The sequence below is a fragment of the Ochotona curzoniae genome, unplaced genomic scaffold, assembly GCF_017591425.1.
Source record: "Ochotona curzoniae isolate NIBS_2020 unplaced genomic scaffold, NIBS_Ocur_1.0 contig_64, whole genome shotgun sequence".
NCBI classification, from domain to species: domain Eukaryota; kingdom Metazoa; phylum Chordata; class Mammalia; order Lagomorpha; family Ochotonidae; genus Ochotona; species Ochotona curzoniae.
In genome coordinates this window covers 9,521,053-9,540,383 of record NW_024466502.1, presented here as the reverse complement: position 1 = coordinate 9,540,383, position 19,331 = coordinate 9,521,053, and the positions used below count along the sequence as shown (strand labels likewise).

General features: G+C 42.5%; 1 protein-coding gene and 1 non-coding gene across 15 annotated transcripts in view; one reads left to right on the top strand and one right to left on the bottom strand.

Annotated features, from left to right (window-relative positions):
• DOCK9 (dedicator of cytokinesis 9) overlaps positions 1–19,331 on the bottom strand; it is a 279,755-nt gene that overhangs the window by 64,417 nt on the left and 196,007 nt on the right. For all 14 annotated transcript variants that reach the window (XM_040991194.1, XM_040991186.1, XM_040991184.1 and 11 more), the window contains exons 24-33: positions 18,353–18,468; positions 18,022–18,091; positions 17,028–17,153; positions 16,062–16,133; positions 7,839–7,985; positions 7,594–7,677; positions 6,992–7,103; positions 3,863–4,041; positions 3,153–3,266; positions 984–1,101 (exon numbers count right to left, since the gene is read on the bottom strand). In XM_040991194.1, coding sequence (XP_040847128.1) covers positions 984–1,101; positions 3,153–3,266; positions 3,863–4,041; positions 6,992–7,103; positions 7,594–7,677; positions 7,839–7,985; positions 16,062–16,133; positions 17,028–17,153; positions 18,022–18,091; positions 18,353–18,468 — 1,138 coding nt within the window. The remainder of the gene's footprint in view (positions 1–983; positions 1,102–3,152; positions 3,267–3,862; positions 4,042–6,991; positions 7,104–7,593; positions 7,678–7,838; positions 7,986–16,061; positions 16,134–17,027; positions 17,154–18,021; positions 18,092–18,352; positions 18,469–19,331) is intronic.
• On the top strand, positions 10,954–11,143 carry LOC121163806. The gene has a single exon (XR_005884964.1). It is a non-coding gene; the product is annotated as a U2 spliceosomal RNA (small nuclear RNA).

Genomic DNA, 19,331 nt, shown 5'->3' with positions numbered 1-19,331 from the left:
CACTCCTGGAGCAGTGGCTGAGCATGTGGGGAGAGCAGGACAGAGAGTGAGGGCCCCAGATGACAGGGGGAACACCTGCCAACATCTGCTGAGTGTCCACTGCTGAGAGCACCTCTGTGAACTAGCTCCTTCAGTCTCCACAATGCCCAGTGATGGATATATAGTTATGAAAATATACAGATTCAAATGCGATTGAGGATTAGTGTTAGAACTGTAGGATAAATTTTTATACTGGTGAAGGTTCCTGATTTTATATTCTACCCCATTCTATCACCTACATAAAAGTGTATATGAACAATAACAACAATCATATAAAAGGTAAGGACATGCAACTCATGAAGGGTGATAAAGACATGAATTAATTAGGTAAAAGTGTGTTGTTAATTCTGCGCCATAGACCTGCCCCTTTCCTGGGTAGCCTAAGAACTAGGCATATGAGGGTGTCTGATTTATGACACACACATACATATACATTTATACATGTATTTATAGCATTATCTTTATGAAGATGCTAGACAGGACTCAATGTGAATAGAACATAAATACGAAGATTTTCTCATGGAGAAACTATTCCATTTAAATCTTGACGTATGTCATGTATTTTCCTGCACAATTTTATACCAAAAAATGTTGTAGGACAGATTTTTTGAAAATTGATTTTGAGACTGACTTCTGGCCACAGAATGCTATCTCCTTTAGGAGTGATCCTGTCACATGTCATCTAAATCCCAAACATGACCCTCTTCTACCCTTCAGCACCTGTGCAGACTTGACGTTCTGAAAGCATAAACCATTCAATGAAGGTTTGCTACGGCAATGACAATCAATTTAGCAGGCACTGAAAAAAAACAAGCAGCCCAGCCAGTGAATTACAGCACTATCATTAGGATTCACAAGATTCTGGGGACATGGTGACAAGCTAGCTGAACAGACACCTCGAGAAGCAGCAGTGGATGGGAGCCTGTGAGAGCACAGAGCATTACCAATGCCAGAGATGGCGCCCAGGAGATCTTTGTGCAGGCTGTTGTCCAATGTGCTGCCCTTCTGTGGTGTCACGAGCGGGTTCACGGCTGGCAAAGCAAGGGATTCCTCCTTCAGAGTCTGCCAACGGTGGAAGAGAGGAAACATCAGAGATGACTGAATGAGACTCACTGAGTGATCTAGCTGTGTGAGCACGAGTGCATGGGAAGGAGACAGAACGGTCTGGCACGGTCAACACAGCTGGGTGGGAGAAGTGACACCCCCTCTGCTTGCTGTGTGCTGGTGAGAGTGGCAAAGGGGTTGGAGAAGGGGCAAAGTAGGGGGCAAGGGGTGCAGGCTATCAAAGAGGGGGTGAGAAGTCTTGTCCCATAAAATCATAAAATACTTGCTTCTCCTTCGGCAAAGACATTCAGCATTTCTTTACATTCACTGCTGCCCTTTCTGCTTGGCCACTGGCTCTTCCTCCACCTCACAGAGCAACGGGGAGTTACAACAGCAGCAACACCAGTCAATGTCTAGAGTGTCACATGAACTTTCAATGGAGCAATTAGGCTAATTTTTTTTAAACCAAAAACGAATATTTTACTTTGGTGACGTCCAAAGAATGGCCTTGTGTTTGTTTTTCTCAAGACTGCAACAATACAAAGATTACACATGTGGCCCCGAATTCTGTACTCTGGTTAGAAAAGTCGTTACAGAACATTTGAATGTGAAGTACAGTGTGTTAGAGGAAGAGATGGGCGAGTTTTGTGTAGCATAATGAAAATTTACAACTTTGAGAGCAGCAGAAGTACTTTTAAACAGATTAAAGATAATCTAAAAAGCATGGGTCATCACAACGGGACATTTCTTAGGGGAAGAGTGGTGTGGAAATGGGACCACACATCAGTGGGCGAGGAGAGGGACAGACACAGGCCTGGGAATTCACTGCATGCCACAACAACAACAGAGCCAGTTCACAGTCTAGAAGGAAAGGGAAATTGTTGAGTTGGTCCAAAGTAAAGCAGGTAAGTCCTCTGGGGCTATGAAAAGAGGTTCAGAAAGACAAAGAATATACATTTTAATTGATAGAACTTCTACCAACCTAAAAATATACATTATTATGAGTTAGTATTTAAAGTCTTTTGTAATTGGAGAAAGTTGTACTGTTAAAATGACACTAAAAATCCTTTTTGAGTAAGACAAACTAGTATGTATTACAGAGTAAAAAAAATTGTCAACCAGAAAGCTTAGCAATAATTTCTGGGGTCATCCTTCCCCTAATACATGTTTAATTGACTGTACAAAGACAATATAAATCAAAATGTTCAACTCTTGGGTTGACAATCTCATGCCCCTCACTTTGGCACTACTGAGACTGTAATTTTCTAATTTTACAGATAAGAAAGGAACTGTAGCCACAGAAGTGGCTTTGCTAAAAATGCAGAACAGATCACTATTGCAAATGGGGCTAGAATGAGCTCCTGCAGGACACAGGTCAACATAGCTTGCTTTGCCTTTCCTCCATACATTTTAATTTAATGTACACATGAAAATGCTAGGGCTTTTCAAGACACCGCGGCAGCAGGAAAGCAAGATTTTAAATAAGAGTTGAGGAAGAAGGTTTTATCCACTGACTCCATTTCCGCCAGAAACACCACTTAAGAGGAGGACTATGAATTACATAATGGCTTTATTGCCAAACTGAAAATAAATAAATAAATAGATAGGTAAATATAGAGGGGGCTGTACCCTGATTGAATAGTGTTCCCTGCCTCCTTCCCCTCTCTGTTAGTCCGTGTCCTTCTGGAACCTCAGAATGAAACTGTATCTAATGCAGGTTAGCTGTATTAGGTTAAGATGAGGCCAGATTGGATGATCCCTAAACCCACAACTTAAAAAAGGAGATGGCACACAGAGCCAGAGACACAAACCATGAGAAGGCCATGAGAAGGCCATGTTGGGGTCAAGGGAGACAATGCCCCAGGGATTCCAAGGGCTGCTACAGATAATGTGAGACACCAACTGGGAGGCTCAGAAGAGATTCTTCCAGAAGAACCACCAAACTCAACCAACACTGTGATGTTGGCCATGAAAGAACACATTTGTTCCAAGCCAGCTGGCTTGTGGCATTTCCTTATGGCTGCCTTAAGTCATCACACTGCTGCGTCTACAGGACTATGCTTACGTACATTGCCTGGGTTCACAGGGAAAGGAGACACATCCCTCACGTTGATTCGCTGGACGTTTTCTATGAGCAGGCCAAACAGAGGCAGGTAGAGAGTAGCTATCCTCGCCTGATGACTCTGAAATGAAGACATTTCCACACGGTAAGTTCATGCCCAGGCTCTTGGGACCAGCATGGCTATGGGGAGCGGTGCGCCTGAGCTGACCCAACGCATATGATAGGCTGTCACAAGATGGTGTCTGGCCGAGGGCCAGGAGGCGGGGTTGGTCCCACCAGTAGGCAAACAGGAAGTCACAGGGATAGGCTGATGCCCTTGCTGCAATTATATCATTGCTACTGGCCTATCGGGTAGCACCCAGTGTACCCACGGGGAGAAGTGACCGGTGGAGAGCTATATATAAGCAGCCTGCTTTCGGCAAGAAAGGTTCGTTCGTCTTGTGTTCCAGTTGCGGTGGCAGTTCCTGTTTTTCCAGACCCTCAAGAGTGTGCCTTGTTATTTAGTGCCACTGCTGGTTGGCAACACATGGCCAACTCAGCTGGCACTGGCCACCTCTTTTATTTGTCTGCCTATGAAGACAGACATCGGATTTTATTTCAAAATCTGACGGGAGTCTTAGTTAATCTGACCACAGGTTTTCTGTTTGGTTACTTTCTTCATGTCCGTTAAAATAAAGGACACTGAGCACACACGTCCTTCTGCTGGGTCCCACTCACCCTGGAAGCATATCTGTCATCAAAAGCATGTTTTATCAACAAGTTCTTGAGCACGCTGATGGCAATCACACGGACTTCCCGAAACTCCTGCAGGGCGGCACCAACCTCCCTCAGCAACAGTCCCACCAGAAAGTGGTTCCTGCAGAACTCGTCTGTTAAGGAGTAGTCAAGCTGGAGGTCTGAAAGGAGGATGGCAGGTACTTTAGTTAAGGAGGTGACAAGGCTCTTTGAATACAAACTATAGCCCATCCCCTGCACGCCACCCTCCCTGGTGTCAACACAGGGTTAGATTTGGCTTTAACTCAGGAAGGCTGATTTCATTACACAGCTCTACTGAACACCTGAATGCTCACACAAAAATCAAATTTAAATCCATATATTTGCAGATTTAGGCAACCTACATGATTAAAATTAGCCAATAGCTTTGGTAACAGTTTTTGGAAAAGAACAGTGTCTGTTACATTACAAATATAATTCTGTATAAGGTTAAAACTGAAGCTGCTGCACAGTTGAAAGAACTGTGAAAGAGTGTAGCAAACAACTGTGACTAATGAAAGAATGCATACGTATGCTTGATGATGTCATTCTTTATTACATGAGGTTGCTGATCTGTTTCCTGGCTATTAACAGTTTAAGTGTTTACAATGAAAAAAATTAGCATAATCTATTTGCTCCGCTATCACTGACTGTAAAGTTGATTTAATGCAATACTTTACAAAATATCCCCCTAATACTTCTGTGTTTCTAGATATAAAATTAATACAAACTAGTAAATCAGCAAGCTAAATAATGAAACTAAAAGCCCTTCAGACAAAGAGATAGCAACAAACATGAACTCTAGTGAGGAAAGGTAACTAAAGCAGCTAGACCTCACTACAGAGCTGGACGGGTTCACATCTTCAGGAAGCTGGCACTACGAACTGAACGGCTGGACCGACTCCATTCCATAAGACACTCTCTGGAGCCCTTTTTTGACTTTCATCCCATGTGAGATGGTTACATCTAAACCTACTCCAAATATTGACTAAAGTCCCAAACACTTGAACATAGGGGGAACAATGCTCATCTTTTTTCAGAATGACCATATTTACCATTTATAATTATTAAACACAGCTTGTTCAAGCTATAGTCCACAGCTTGAATTCACATATAATTCTCTTAGGAGAAAGCTACCTGAGAATTAACTGTGCATATACTCACATCCTGTGTGTGTGTATGTACATGTATGTACAGGGTGTGCATGCATACACAGGCCTGTACCCATGTAGGCAGCTGCACATGCACATGTTAAGGCAGAGGGTCAGTAAGGAGGAAGAGAGAAAAAGAATGTTGAGTAAGATGTATTCTTATTGGTGTAATAAGGTAAATTATCCATATATGACCCATGTCTACCTGCCTAGATCAGCCCCTCTTGCTACCAAATACCCTGATATTCCACAGAAAGCTTGTGAAGGTCCGATGAGTACTCAGTTACACAGACAAGCAACTGGGTCCTCTTGGGTCAGAGAACAAGACGGGCATTAGAGCATGTTCTCTGCCTAGTCCCTCAGCTCTTTACCAGGTAAGAAGAAGGCAGAGTCACAGTCCTCAAGTACAGGTGCTGTGAGGAGGCAAGTGTGTGTGTGTGATGACGACATACTGAACAAAGGCACTGGGGGAGCCAACTAACCCCAGTGTAGCACTGAAAGATGATGGAGAGCCTCCCCCAGCACCCAAGGAAGTTGTGGTGTGTGGGCTGTTGAGGAGGATGAACATAACTGAGCTGGAGGGGTGTCAGGGTGGCTATTCTTCAAATAAGCAGGGATGCACCAAAATGAGAAAAGCGGGTTTGAGACTAGAGGTGTTAGGGTTAGATCAGGGAATGTTGGATCACTGGCTATTTCCACAGCTCAGAGAACCTTCTGGAGAATACAGGAGTGCTTGGTTAATCTCTCATTTCCTCCAACCATTCACTCCTTGGGAAATTCCCTTTCCTAATGTTATTATTTCTTGTTAGCATTTGTCAATCTCTTAACACCCTATGGATTTCATTATTATATAGCCAGGAATTTTCCTCTGGATTGTCCACAGCTGTATCCCAAAACTTGACATTTGGTGCTGGGTAAATATTGGTTAGATGCACACATGCCAACTCAGGGCCACAGTCTCCCCTGTTGTCCTCTGAAAGCTGGAACAAGCCTGCCTGGAGGGAGACATCCATCTGTGAATGAATGTCCCTACAGTTACTTCTACCTTTCCTCCTCCAGCATAAACAAACCTGAGCAGATATGAAGCATTAAATGCAATAAATCTTACTTGACACCAGACAGACTAATTTATTCACTTCGATCTATTCAGTGAAGATAAAGTAATCTCCATGAACTTGACTCTCTTCCAAGGATACACAACAGTTGATAAAGACTCAACATGCAGACATAAAAAGCAGGTGACAAAGCATGCCACCACCATGGACAAGAGCTATGGAAAGGGTGGAATGCACTTTTGGGGTGAAGTAGGAGTTTTTCCATTTGCTTTACTTCTTAAACGAATCTAGGTACCAGAATACCTAATGATCCCAAGAGCAAAATACCAGATGCCTTACTGGGATGCTGCAGTAAGTGTCTTGGCTACAGAGAAAACAAATCCATTTGCTTATCATGACTTTAAAAATTCATTAAAATGTTTAAGAAATGCCTAAATGAATAGCATATGCAAGCATTTCAGCAAGCACTTGCATTCTTTTTTCTTTTGGAGAGGGAAAATGCAAGAAAGCAAGCATCACGCCCCATACCTACCTATAGGAGTGTCAATTGACTCCACAGTTGGTGAAAGAAAAGCTAATTCATAAGAAAAAAGGAAAATGAAACAAATAAAAAAATAAAGTACAATAAATAAAATGAATTTCTATTGTCAAACCAAAGGAGTTTTTCAATGAAAAAGAAATTATATCAGTATGATCAAATCTGGTATGTTTGGAAAAAAGGAGGTTTCCAGATAATGTTTATTAATACTTGTTTAAAACGAAATTTAACATGAGTTTATCTATTAGTGAAAATAATCATGAAACTCTAACATGAGGTTTGAAACAATTCTCTTATTAAAAAGACAAGCTCTGTTTGTGAAAAAGGCAATCCCTGTGGATGAAGTTACCTTGGTACCTCTGAATCCGACCTTTTCCAAAGGGCATAGGTAAGTTGAGCGGGATGTAATGCTCATGACTGCACACCACACGGAGAAACTCAAACTTGTACTCAAAGAGGGTCTGCGGGAAAAAACACGCTTAGTCATAACCCAAATACCACACTGGGCACTTTACACAGGTCCTCAAAAACCGGTGAGAAATAATATATCCACTCTTTAGCTTCCGAAGAACTCCACTGCAAAAGGGTTGTAAGTGTATTTAAAAACTGAGAACATATTTCATAAGACAATGTCCTTAATGGGTCTTCAAGACATTTTTTACTTATGTTTCTCTGACTTCTATGACGAGCTTCACACTCAATGCATTTTTAGTACTGCAGGCAAGAAGTCATTTCAGGTGTACAGGAGAAAATCAATGGATATATTTGACCAAGTGTCATACTGTTTTTCTAATAACTCACATATATTCATCCAATGCAGCACAAGTATTTTCAACAGAAGGACATTAAGTTTTGCCTCTAGTATGGAAAAGAAAACACAGGAACAGATAGGCTTTTAGAGGTATCACAGAACAGCCAAACAAGAGGAACAGTGTGTAAACTGCACCCTACCTTGGGGTCTCCAGGAGCAAAGCAGCTGATGTAGTTATTGATCTGCTTAAAGACAAAGCCCCTGTCCATGAAGGTGAAACATCTCTGCAGAGGAAAACAGCCAGCAAGGATCAGTACTGTGAATACTTTCATCCTTCAACATAAACACACGTACAGTACTGCTGGAGAGTCTACACCACACGGGTCCCTCTACTTAAACAACCTCTTAGGTCCGTGAACAACAGCCTCTCCCCTGTGGGACCCACCTTGATGAAGACAGCGAGGCTGTGATTGGCATTCTTTGAAGCCTCTGGGTTGTCTCGAAACTTCTGAGTGATGTGTGGCATCAGCATATTCACAACAGTTTCCACTGCATGATGATAGGAGGCAGGAAATCTCTGGTTCCTCAACACCTAGAAAGAATTCGTAGCATATATATATATATATACACACACACACACACATACTGCAACCTTTTGTGACAAAGAAATCTCACCTTTTTTATTTTTTAAAACTCACTATTCTAACTGTATTGATTTTAAATTAGTTAAAAATGTATTATTCTCCCTTTGGTGAAAGTGTTCCAGTACTTTGGATATGGACCATATTAGGCCTGGATCTCAACTTTCGGCATAAAAGCCACCTATCTTGCAAGTTTATAAAAACGAGGATACTTGGCCTGTAATCAGAGATTCAGATTTAGCAGCCCAGCAGGGGTGCAGAGAAGGTGTAGGCCTCTGTATTATTATTTTTTAAAAATCTGAGCATTATTGATGATTCTGGTGCCTAAACTTCTTATTACAAAGAATAGGATTTTTAAAAATCTTAATATTCAAGTATGCAAACTGAAAATATACACATTGATTACTGCATAAGCAGTTTATTTTTTTTAACTTATTCAAAAATTCTTTTAATTTTTTAAAATAATCTTACATAGTTGATTAGGGTACAAAGGGTCAAGGGCTACAGGAAAGTGGGTAAGACCACTATTTCCACATCATTTTTTCCCCTGTATCTGGGATCAGGAGAGAAACAAAGGGAGAAGCCCCACCCAGCCTGCTACCCATCCCAGGTCCCCAATGTGGGGCATGCTCTGAGGGTCCCGCTCAAGCAGTTTTGATAGTTCAACAGTTCTGAATTGCTGCCAATCTTGCCGCTCCAAAAATAATGAAATCTATTCAGAATCTATTCGCTGACATAGTCTTTTCATGGTTGGGGTTCTGAGATCAGCAGTTCAGTTGGAGGGATCTCCAAAGAAACTTCATCTGAGGTGATCCCAGACCTGATTCTTGTGTGTGTTTGCCAGTACAGGGTCTGGCACCATCCGTCTTCCCAATCAGCTTTTGCACATGTTGGTTGTTGCAATTGCTGGGTCATTTCTGTTTCCAGCCATGTCTTCCACGCGAACTGATGGGTATTGCAGTCCAACCTGATCCTACCCACTTCATACTCCACCTTCATGCAAACCAGTGGGAGGTGCAGCCTAGTTGGGGCGACTCTCCATAACCCCCATCAGGCCTGCTCCCTACCCTGGTTCCCATGCTGGTCAGTATGTATAGCAGACTTGTTCAGTCTGTCCCACGTCCCTTTTAGCTCTTGTACATGTCAATGGGCATTAAAGCCTAGTTCAACCCAACCAGCCCCACTGTGTTGCTACCACCAAAACTGGGACAACAGGCTATGTGCACATACATGCCTTCTGATATAATGCAACAGTATCAGCCACAAAGTATCCTTGTGAGACAGAATCAAACCTTAAGCAAATCAACACGGCTGGATGTAACTACACATCCTACCAGCTCTTGAAACACTTCCCCAGTCTCCCTTGTAATCACTGGACCTAATAAAATCCCACGCATGGGTAATGCTAACTGGGGGCCCAGAAGAATATAATCTTTTTCCCAGAAAAATAGCTTGTGCTTATGATCTGCGCAGATTGGTACTCCTAAACCTGTTTTGCTAGTTTAGTCTGTTCTCTTCACCCACTGTCCAAGCCTGCATGTCCATCAGCTCATGGAAATCTGTTTGGGCCATCTTTGTCCTTGTATTAACAGCCACTGGTCACATTCCAATGCCTGTTCTTTCTCACTCATGGTAATAGAAACGCAGCTTTACCACAATGCGTGGATACTCAGCAAAAGTCATATCTTTACCAACATCTCTAGCAGCTACAGGTGGTCATGTGACCAGGTCTGGCAACTAGGGAAGCCGTGCAGTGATCTGTGTGACTTTTAGGCTGTACCCTTAAAGAAAGAAGTCTTCCTCTTCTTATTGACCACAGTGAGGATATAGAGGACCCAGTGAGATCAAGAGGAGCACCTCTCAGGGCAGCAAAGCAATGAGGCCGAGTCTGGGAACCTGCTCACATATCTCATATGAACTCAAAATCTTTTTCCATTTAAAATACTGATTAATTTATTTAAAAGATAGTTATGGAAGGGGCGGGATGACAGGAAGAAGAGTCGGAGACAGCAAGATTTCTTCCATCTTCTGCTTTACTCCCCCAAATGGCCTTAGGGCCATGGTTACATCAGGAAGCTAGAAAGCTGCAACTGCATCTGGGTCTCCCATGTGGGTGGCAGGAGCCCAAGCACTTGAGCCGTGAGTTCCCATTTACTCTCTCAGGATGCTCTAGTACGTAGCAAAGTAGCCAGTATCTGAAACCACACCCTAATATGGCCTGCAGGTGTCCCAAGTAGCAGCTTAAAGTGTTGTGCCATATCGGCCACATATCTGGATAAGCAAGTACAGCTGTGCGCCCATCATCACACTTCAGTCATCTCCAGCCTCCCCCAGTTACCCCTACAGTTTCTGGAGACCACTGCTATTTTTCTCTCCATGTCATTTTTCTCTTTCTAGACTGTCATATAAACAAACTCATTTAGTATGTGTCTTTTGTGTTTGACTCCTTCCACATAATATAATGCATCTAGGATTCCTTCACGTTGTTCCAAGAATGAGGACGCTGCTGCTTTTGTTACTAACTGGCAGCATCCAATTACATAAAGTTAGTATAAAGTGTCTAACTGTCTACAGCCGAGGGACATGAGTTCTTTCTTGTTTTTAATTATGAATAAAACTGCTACAAACATTTGTATGTAGGTCTGTACACATGCTTTCATTTCTCTTCAAAAAACAGCTAGAAGTGGAATTTGCTGGGTTATCTTGATCCCTTATTCATTCATAATCTATCTATTCTCACCCCAACCCCACATCTTCTCTCTACTGTTACCTTTATTGACATCACCATGAAATATCTTTCTATTTTTTTTTGGTTACTGAAGTTAGTGATGGATTTAAAAAATTAATATTTAAACAATGATGGGTAAATAAATTTGTTCTGTAGGATGTTTGTGCCAGATGGATACAGACTCATTGGCAATCGCTTCTTGGCCTTTTGGCTAAGATCAAGTGTAGTATCTGTTCTTATCAGACTCACGGGCAGAAAAGTTTTCAAGTCACTCTACTAATGCACTCTCATCTTGGGGCCCAACTCTGTGTGTGTGATTTTTACCAAACTCTGCTGTCTGGTTTCAAAGTTTCCCATGTGCTTTGGTTCTGGCTAATTTTGTCTTTTCACTCTTTCCCTTTCAATGGCAGTTCTGTCAGTATGAGTTCTGCTCCCATGGTAGGCCAGAACTGTGCCTTCCACCCTGCTGGCATCGTGCAAGGCTCAGGTCACCTTCCGTCTCTATCCCCACATTAACCTCCTTCATTCCTGGAGCTCATGCAAACATACTTCCCTGCACTTGGCTCTAAATCCCAACTGCACGTCATCTTTCTTCAATGCCTATGTAAACTTGAAAGGTGAAGTTTCATTCTTGACTCCATGTGCATTTTTCTGTGTTCCAAATATCATAAAAACCTGAAAACACTCATAGATGGAAATACAGATATGAACATTCTGCATGTGACATATGTACAGTGTTTACAAATTCAGTTTAGGGACTGTCCAAACAGTCCATTTAGAAAAAGAACCATATCATCTTTCTTCCACATTACAAATGAAAGTCCTGGCTCATCTAAGCTAGAAAATGGTTCAAGACTAAACAAATAACACTGAAGGGTGTGTATTTGTCCCATTCTATGCCAGGGTTTCCCAAATGCTTCTCCTGAAATACACCTGTAGAATGCCAGCAATTAGCTGGATTCAGTGTGGGAGGAAATAAAATTCAAAACAAATCTACAGAAATTATAGTTGCTAAATATAAGTGCCAGCAAAGAAACACCCAAAGACTACTGACTATGGAAGTCTCAGCTGAAGGAAGACTTCTTAGCAGGCCTTGATGAGGTCTGCTTTAATGTTTTCCTCAAAAATCACTTACAAATTCCAAGCTCCTGCCACCTACAAAAACCAGAGTCTGCCACAGCTGTAGTTCATCAATCCAGGCCTTCAGATCCATCTGCTGTAATGAAGAAGCTGCTTATCCCAGGAGAGAGGCTCTGAGGCACAGCCTCCCAAAGTGAATGTAGCAGTTAGTTTGGGGAAGGGCAAGGTGAACCAAGAGAGAGCTGCAGTAGAAGCTAACGTAGCTGCGTGCAAGGTAACCCCTCCATGTAAGCATGCTGCTTTCCCCTTTCCCAGTGGATGTTCACAAATGTATCCTGCATGGAGCAGCCTGACAGACACCACACCTCCAAATGCCAATCTGGGCTGCACACTCTTGTTTGGAGTAACAATGAAAATGTTTGACTCCTAGACTAATTCAAGGTTCAGGTGTTCTTACAGGATGGGTGCATACCTGGTCATATCACTTCAAGAAAGACTCACCAATGAGGGCTTAAAAAAAAAGCCCCACACGATGGCCTAGTGCCTAAAGTCTTCACCTGGAAAGCGTCAGAATCCCATTACAGGTGCTGGTTCTAACCCTGGCAGCCCTGCTTCCCATCTAGCTCCCTGCTTGTGGCCTGGGAGGGCAGTCAAGGACAGCCCAAAGCTGTACTCGGTAGGAAACTTAGAGGAAGTTCCTGGCTAATGGCTTCGGACTGGCGCAGCATCAGCCAATGCGGTCACTTGGGCAGTGAAAGATCTTCCTTTCTGTCTCTCCTCCTCTCTGTATATCTGACTTTGTAATAAAAATAAATCTTAAAAAAAAAATCCAGCCTTGTATTAGAGAGTAGAGGGACTGACACAATGGTTTAATGGCTAAATCCTAGCCTTGCACACGCAGGGATCCCATATGGGTATATCCCGGCTGCTCTACTTCCCTTTCAGCTCCCTGGCTATGGCCTGGGAAAGCAGCAGAGGATGGCCTAAGTCCTTGGGACCCTGCATCCATGTAGGTGACCCAGAACAGGATCCCAGCTCCTGGCTTCTGATTGGCTTAGCTCACGCTGTTGTGGTCACTTGGGAATGAACAAGTGAAAGGAAGCTTCCTCTCTGTATCTTCTTTGTAAATCAGATTTTTCAAGAAAAATAAATAAAATCTTAAAAAAGTGATATAATAGCTAACAATCTTCAGACGAGACCACAAAAATATAAAGGGGTTGATCATAGTTTTGGAAATCATGAATAGTCACAGGGCTGAAAGACAGAAACTTATTTCCTAAATTCGGAAAGTTGGAATCTGAGAACAGGACATGTCAATTCTAAAGATGCAAATTCTGAGTACATATAAGACAAAAATGAAAGAACTAATTCATACACATAAAACTCTATTAATCTAAGTTACCCAATTAAGGTTTTGAGGGCATCAGAGAAGCTCCCAGACCAACAATGTATGACTCAGGGGAGAGAACAGCACAGCATCTGCAGGGACAGTGGGGCAGCAGCCAAAGAGGAGCCTCTCAAAGTGGGAATGGTCAAACACAAAGGGAGGCTTTCAAGTCTTTTTGTAGTGAATTACATTAGGGTTAACTTTTCTGCTTTCAGAAGCCAATGTTTCTTTTTAAGTAGATGGATGACTTTTTCTTTTTTTAACACACCTACATACTGTGAATATTATTTTAGGACCAACATATAATTAAGTTACGGAAAAGGCTTTGCACGGGAGCCATTTTAGTGGTTTGGATACAGTTTCAAAGACAAACAGACGGTCTTGTGGTAATGGAGGTGTTGCTGGGAATGGCGGAGCTCTGCCAGAGGCTGACTGTAACTCTAGCATGCGCTCCTGACTGGTTAACTGATCGGCTGTGACTCTGGGCACGCCACTTTAGGAGCCTATGTCTCCACCTGTACTTCTGAGATGAAAAGGGGAGCTAGACAGAAAGTATCTTCATGTCCCTACCGTCCATAAGGTGTTATAACTTACTCACGCATCTGAGAGCAAGAATGTACACTTAGATTTCTTCACTAATTTTTCTAGCATAGTTCTTATTCCTGGGAAGATGATATTAGTGCCTTCACGAAATAAACTTCTTGTGAGTGTTGCCAGAAGTTCACTCCTCTGCACCACCCCTCCTGTGGCCTTCATGGCATTTCTAAGGCAGCAATGGGGCTGTTGGAGTTGCCTGAGTGTGTGGGGCTGGTTCCTAGCCTTGGCTCACCCCAGGTCTCTTCATTTCTTCACTCTCTTTCAATACACAGCTGAGGGATTTTCTTTTGCACCCCCATTTCTAGTCCCTGTTTTCCCCAATATCACTATAATAGTTTAGTCCTTCAGTAATGGTTGCAAAACCCAATATTCTGCCATTGAAGTGATTCAAGGCATTGTAGACATAGACAATGGTAGACAGCCTAGCATCCTATCTACCCTTGCACACTTATACTCCTGAGCACTCTGTGCTCACCACTATCAGGTACTCCTCATGAGGTAAGGCAACTGCTGAGTTAACTACGCTTTGTCATAAACACACAACCTAAGATGCATTTAATGCTGTAATCCCTGAGTCTGTTGCATTTTTTAGAGCCTAAAACAATGAGAAATCCAGCAAAGCCTTGTCTTGAGCTGAATTGTGTTCCCTCCATGTTCATATGTTGAAGTTTTAATCCCTGATGAACCTCAGAATATGACTGCATTTGAATCTTTGCAGAGGTGATTCAGGTAACATGAGGTTGTTATGGTGCACATTAATCTACTAGGACTGAGATATCCATGGAAAAAATAGCAAGACACCAAGATGCACAAGAGAAGTCCACCAACTATGAACCAGAAAACATTGGTAGATACCTCGACCTGGGACTTTCAACCCTTCAGTTGTAAGAAACTACATTTCTGTGACAAGAGAGTCTAACAAGCTGATAGGGGTTATTATCCAACTCTGTATGTGACAATAATTTGAACAGAAAAATAATCGAGCCAAAGGACACATCTGTGTGTGAGTCTGTGTGCGTGTGTATGCAGGCACATCCACTTAGCCGCCTGCTGCCAAGTGGAGGATCTGCTAGATATTTCCTTGGCAGGCTGTACTGGCATGATTAAGATGGTGCATTTTTCTGGGGAAAGCAGGGCCCACTTCCATCTGGCATCTCCTCATGCAATGGAATCAGAATTTTTAAACTGGATTTAAAAAGAATAAAAAAATCAAGGGAAACCACCTGGTCAGGCATCAGCACCTACTTTACTGGAAGAAAGGATAGCCTAGGCTCTGAATCACCAACCTTCTGCCCAGAAAAATCTATAGCCTTTCTAAGGCAGCCTCTGAAAGCCCAGCACCTTTGTGCAGGAGGTCTAAATCTCGACTCCCCTTGCTAGTCACTTCTTTCTCCTACCCACAAGAATCATGAAAAAAACACTGACTTTCAGAGCATGCCCATGCCTGGCACCATGGCAGATGAATGATTTCTTTAGCAGCCCCACCATTCCCAACCAGACCCCACCTCTACCAGCTACCATATGGTGACAATTCACTGTTGCTAGGGCAACTCCAAGACTGTGAATCTCACCAAGAGTTCAATCTTCAATCTTCAACAGGATAGCCACACTATCCTCTGTGTTTACAGCACTGGGACTTTACAGAAGTTGTTCACCTTGAGCCTGAGACAGCCAAGAAGGGACATTTGCTTGTTCACAGGTACCAGTACACAGATGAGCTCAATAAGCTCAGTGCTGAGTTCAGCACCAAGAACCCACAGGGCTGCAAAAACACACACGAAGAGAGACAGGATCTCAAAGACTACTCACGCGGTTTAGAAGATTTGAAATTTGTGAGACCTGAGGAAGGCCTACAATGTTCAAGATACTTAATAGTGCCAGGTAAGGACAATTTCAATTTGCTTAAATATTTCCACTTTACTTCCAAACTAGTCAAAGGAAAAGATACTCTGTTTGTATGTGTGAATTCAATAGCCTAGTGGTCCAGGAGTGTAAGCTTTGGAGTCAGAATAGTGGCCTCAACTCCAGACAAACAACTGAAGCTCTCTAGCCTCAATTTCCTCATCCGTAGAAATATTACTCACACTGTTGTTAAGAAGCTAAAATGATTTGCTACTTGTAAAGCAGTTATCACAGCCCTGTAATCCGCACCCAGAAATCATTTACAAATGTCACAAAGCATTGAGAGATGTTCTCCTTGGAAAACACAAGTTCCAAGTGCATGCCGTACCATACCTTAACTTTGCAGTTCTCTATCAAATGCTGAGCCATGGATTTTATCAGCACATCAAAGAAAAACCATGAATACTAAAAGGAAGAAAAAAAGAAAAGACCCTAGTAAGAAAAGCAACAAACCAGGAGGTTATACATGAATTCCTATAAGCTAGCTGCATTACTGACTTAAAGCAGGCTTGGTTCTAAAATGTAGCTGAATCTCAAGGCAAATCATCATCAGACTCAAGAGGTGAGTGGTAAATGGCTTCTGCTAGCACATATCTGACAACAAACATTGCTATAGGGAAACTGAATGTGCATATTCAGCATGGCACAGTCCAATGAGGGGCAACGCTAGTGTCTGTGTAGGCTTTGCTCTTTCCTGATCTCTTACTTGGTGACACTGCCTTAATTATCAGTGAACTAGTGTCTTCCACCAACTTGAATAGTGACTTAGGAGCTGGTGCCTTGGCATAGTAGACAAAGCCACTGCCTGAAGCACTGGCATCCAGTGTGGGTGCTGGTTTGAGTCTTGGCTGCTCCACTTCCAATCCAGCTTCCTGTTAATGCACTTGCGAAAGCAGCAGAAGATGGCGCACCCATGTGGAAGACCCATAGGAAGCTCCTAGGTCCTGAATGGTCCAGCTCTGGCCATTACAGCCATTTGGGAAGTGAATCAGTGCATGAAAAGAGCTCATTTTCTTTGTCACTCTTTCAAATAAATAAAGACTTTGAAAAAAAGCCAGAATGACTTCAAAATATTAAAAAGCCAATGTAACTCTGAATACAACATGGTTTTGTAATTTCTGTTTCCTAATATTTTTCTATTTCCTAATGTGCAAAGTTTTTACTGGAGAAGCAATGCTATTAGCCATTTTAAGAGTGTTGTAACACACTCTAAAGGCACACAAAAGGGTGAATTGATGAGGCTCTGAGTTTTCATTAATCTGTTTCAATAACAAAGAGCCACACTGGCTCCTGACATACCTTAAGTAGTTTGTTGCTGGTGAGGAAATCCGCCGAGGGCTTGAGAATGGTGGTCATGGATTTGGTTAGTTCTTCATGCACTGTCTTATATTCAGAAGCAACATATGGCTCAGCCTTATAAGCATACTTTCAAGAAAGGGGAAAAGAAGACTTTAATGTACTGGCTCTCCAACGAGACCAAAAGCTTCATATGCTCCAAAGGGCAGAGATCAGGGACCGATATACAATTTCATGAGTGGGAGAGAGACACAGAAATAAAGACTGGAAGGGTGATTGTCATGTCATGGGAAGAGAGGGCCCAGGATGTTCTCCAAGAGCCCATCAAAATAGGCACATAATCCAATCAGTGACCATGGGTTCATAACTTCATTTGTACCATGAATTCCAATATGTCCAAAAGAATCCAAACCTTATTTTTGAAATGATCATGTAACTGCAACTCATGAAGGTGTTTGAGACTGAACAGACCAGTAACCATTGCTGTTACTTCAGAATAGAAATCATCATCACACATACTGCATGTTGTGCAGGAATAAAAGACTCATTGATACTGATCCTAATGACTTCTGCTAGTCCACACAGCTATCTAATTAGAATATGCCATAGAGTTATTAGCCTTCTTATCTTGAGAGAAGCAGTTTTGCTGAGAATTTCAGAAGAAAAGTAAAGACGATTAACTCCATCAGAGGTCTAATAAGAGCAATTGAAAATTCTTCCTTAAACTTCCATATCATGTGAGTCACATTATTTTGAAAACCTACTCAAACAATGTAATTGAAGGGATGAAATTACACAAATTAAGGAGTGGCCGCCCTTCTTTGTACTTCCCTTTGCTTAGGTAGAAGCAAGCACCGGCTACAAGGAACAGAATAAAATGCAGAAGTACTTATGTGTAAAGTATCCCAGGTAATCCACAACTGGAAAAAAGTAAGTACTCAGAAGGAAAATTGGAGAGCCACGGATGGGAATGATCAGAACAGTTTGCTTTACATACCTTAACATAGGATCTCAAGTGGCTTTCCAATCCTTCCTCATGGCACTGGGCGACCACATGAATAATGACCCTACACACCACGGAAATGAATAAAGCAATGAATAGTAATGCGGAAATGGAAACACTTCATTATTATCACAGCAGTAGAACAATGACAATGCTATGGGCATTCAGGAAACAAGGAGATGAGGAATTAATGGGGTCCCTACATGTGGGATTGAAGACATTTTGTAAGGATAATGTTCAGCACAACTAGCACCCCAGATAGGCATGGCTGTGTTCCAGATGAGAACAGACTGGAAAAGACCATCCATTCGTCTACCTCCCTTACCGCGTCACATTGACTGCAACTTCCTCCTGGGTGGCCCTGGTGAGGACGCGGAAGAGCTGGTTCAGGATGGTGGGCAAGAAGGCAATCATCACATGGCCTTCCATGGCATGGAGACTCTGCATACATGAAATGGCAGGGTTCATGTTACCTTTTATAAGGTGAATCAGCCCAGTGTACTGTCTGCTCAGTTTCAAAGAAAGAAAACTGTGGTGGGACAGAAGGCAGCCATGCCCGTGCCAACTACACCCACCTTCTAGATATCTGTGTCTTAATGTTGAAACCTCAGAGTATGTTGCACAGCAAAGGGGACTTGAAGCTGCTAATCAGCTGGCCTTAACCTGGGGACAACCCAGCTGAGCTCCATATCATCACAAAGCTGCTTACAATTGGAAGAGGGAAGCAGGAAAGGGCACATGGGACTCAGGAAGAGCAGTCGGTGAGATGCCGTAATGGTGAAGTATGTATAGACACACACACACCCCATTTTCCTTGTTAAACCAACCACCTCTCTCACCCAGTCCTCACAGTCTAGAATCCCCCTGCATGTACCCTTCCTCCATAAAATGCTGCCTCCCACAATCACGTGGTAGAAGAAATTATCCAGACAGACTCTACCTCCTGCTCAGAGCTCAGGAATTTCAAGAATCTACCTAGTCCCTCACACAGCTGGGAATGGTGGCATACACTACTTCATTGTTTAATTCATCCACTTGTAATCTTGTCTAAATTATTTCCTACCAAAAAAAAAAATAAAAACCCAAAATTAAAAGTTCCTTAGCTGAGGAGTAAAACAGCTTTCTTCCATAACCATTCCTGTACTTGATACCCCACGGCACTCAAAGATGCCTGAGCTGAGCCAGCGGCTTTATGTGCACAGCAAACAATGAGTTTGAGAGATTGAGTCTTGAGAAACAACATTCAGAACCAGAACAAAAATGAGAGAGGTGCTACTTCCAAGTTCAATTCCCATCATTATCTA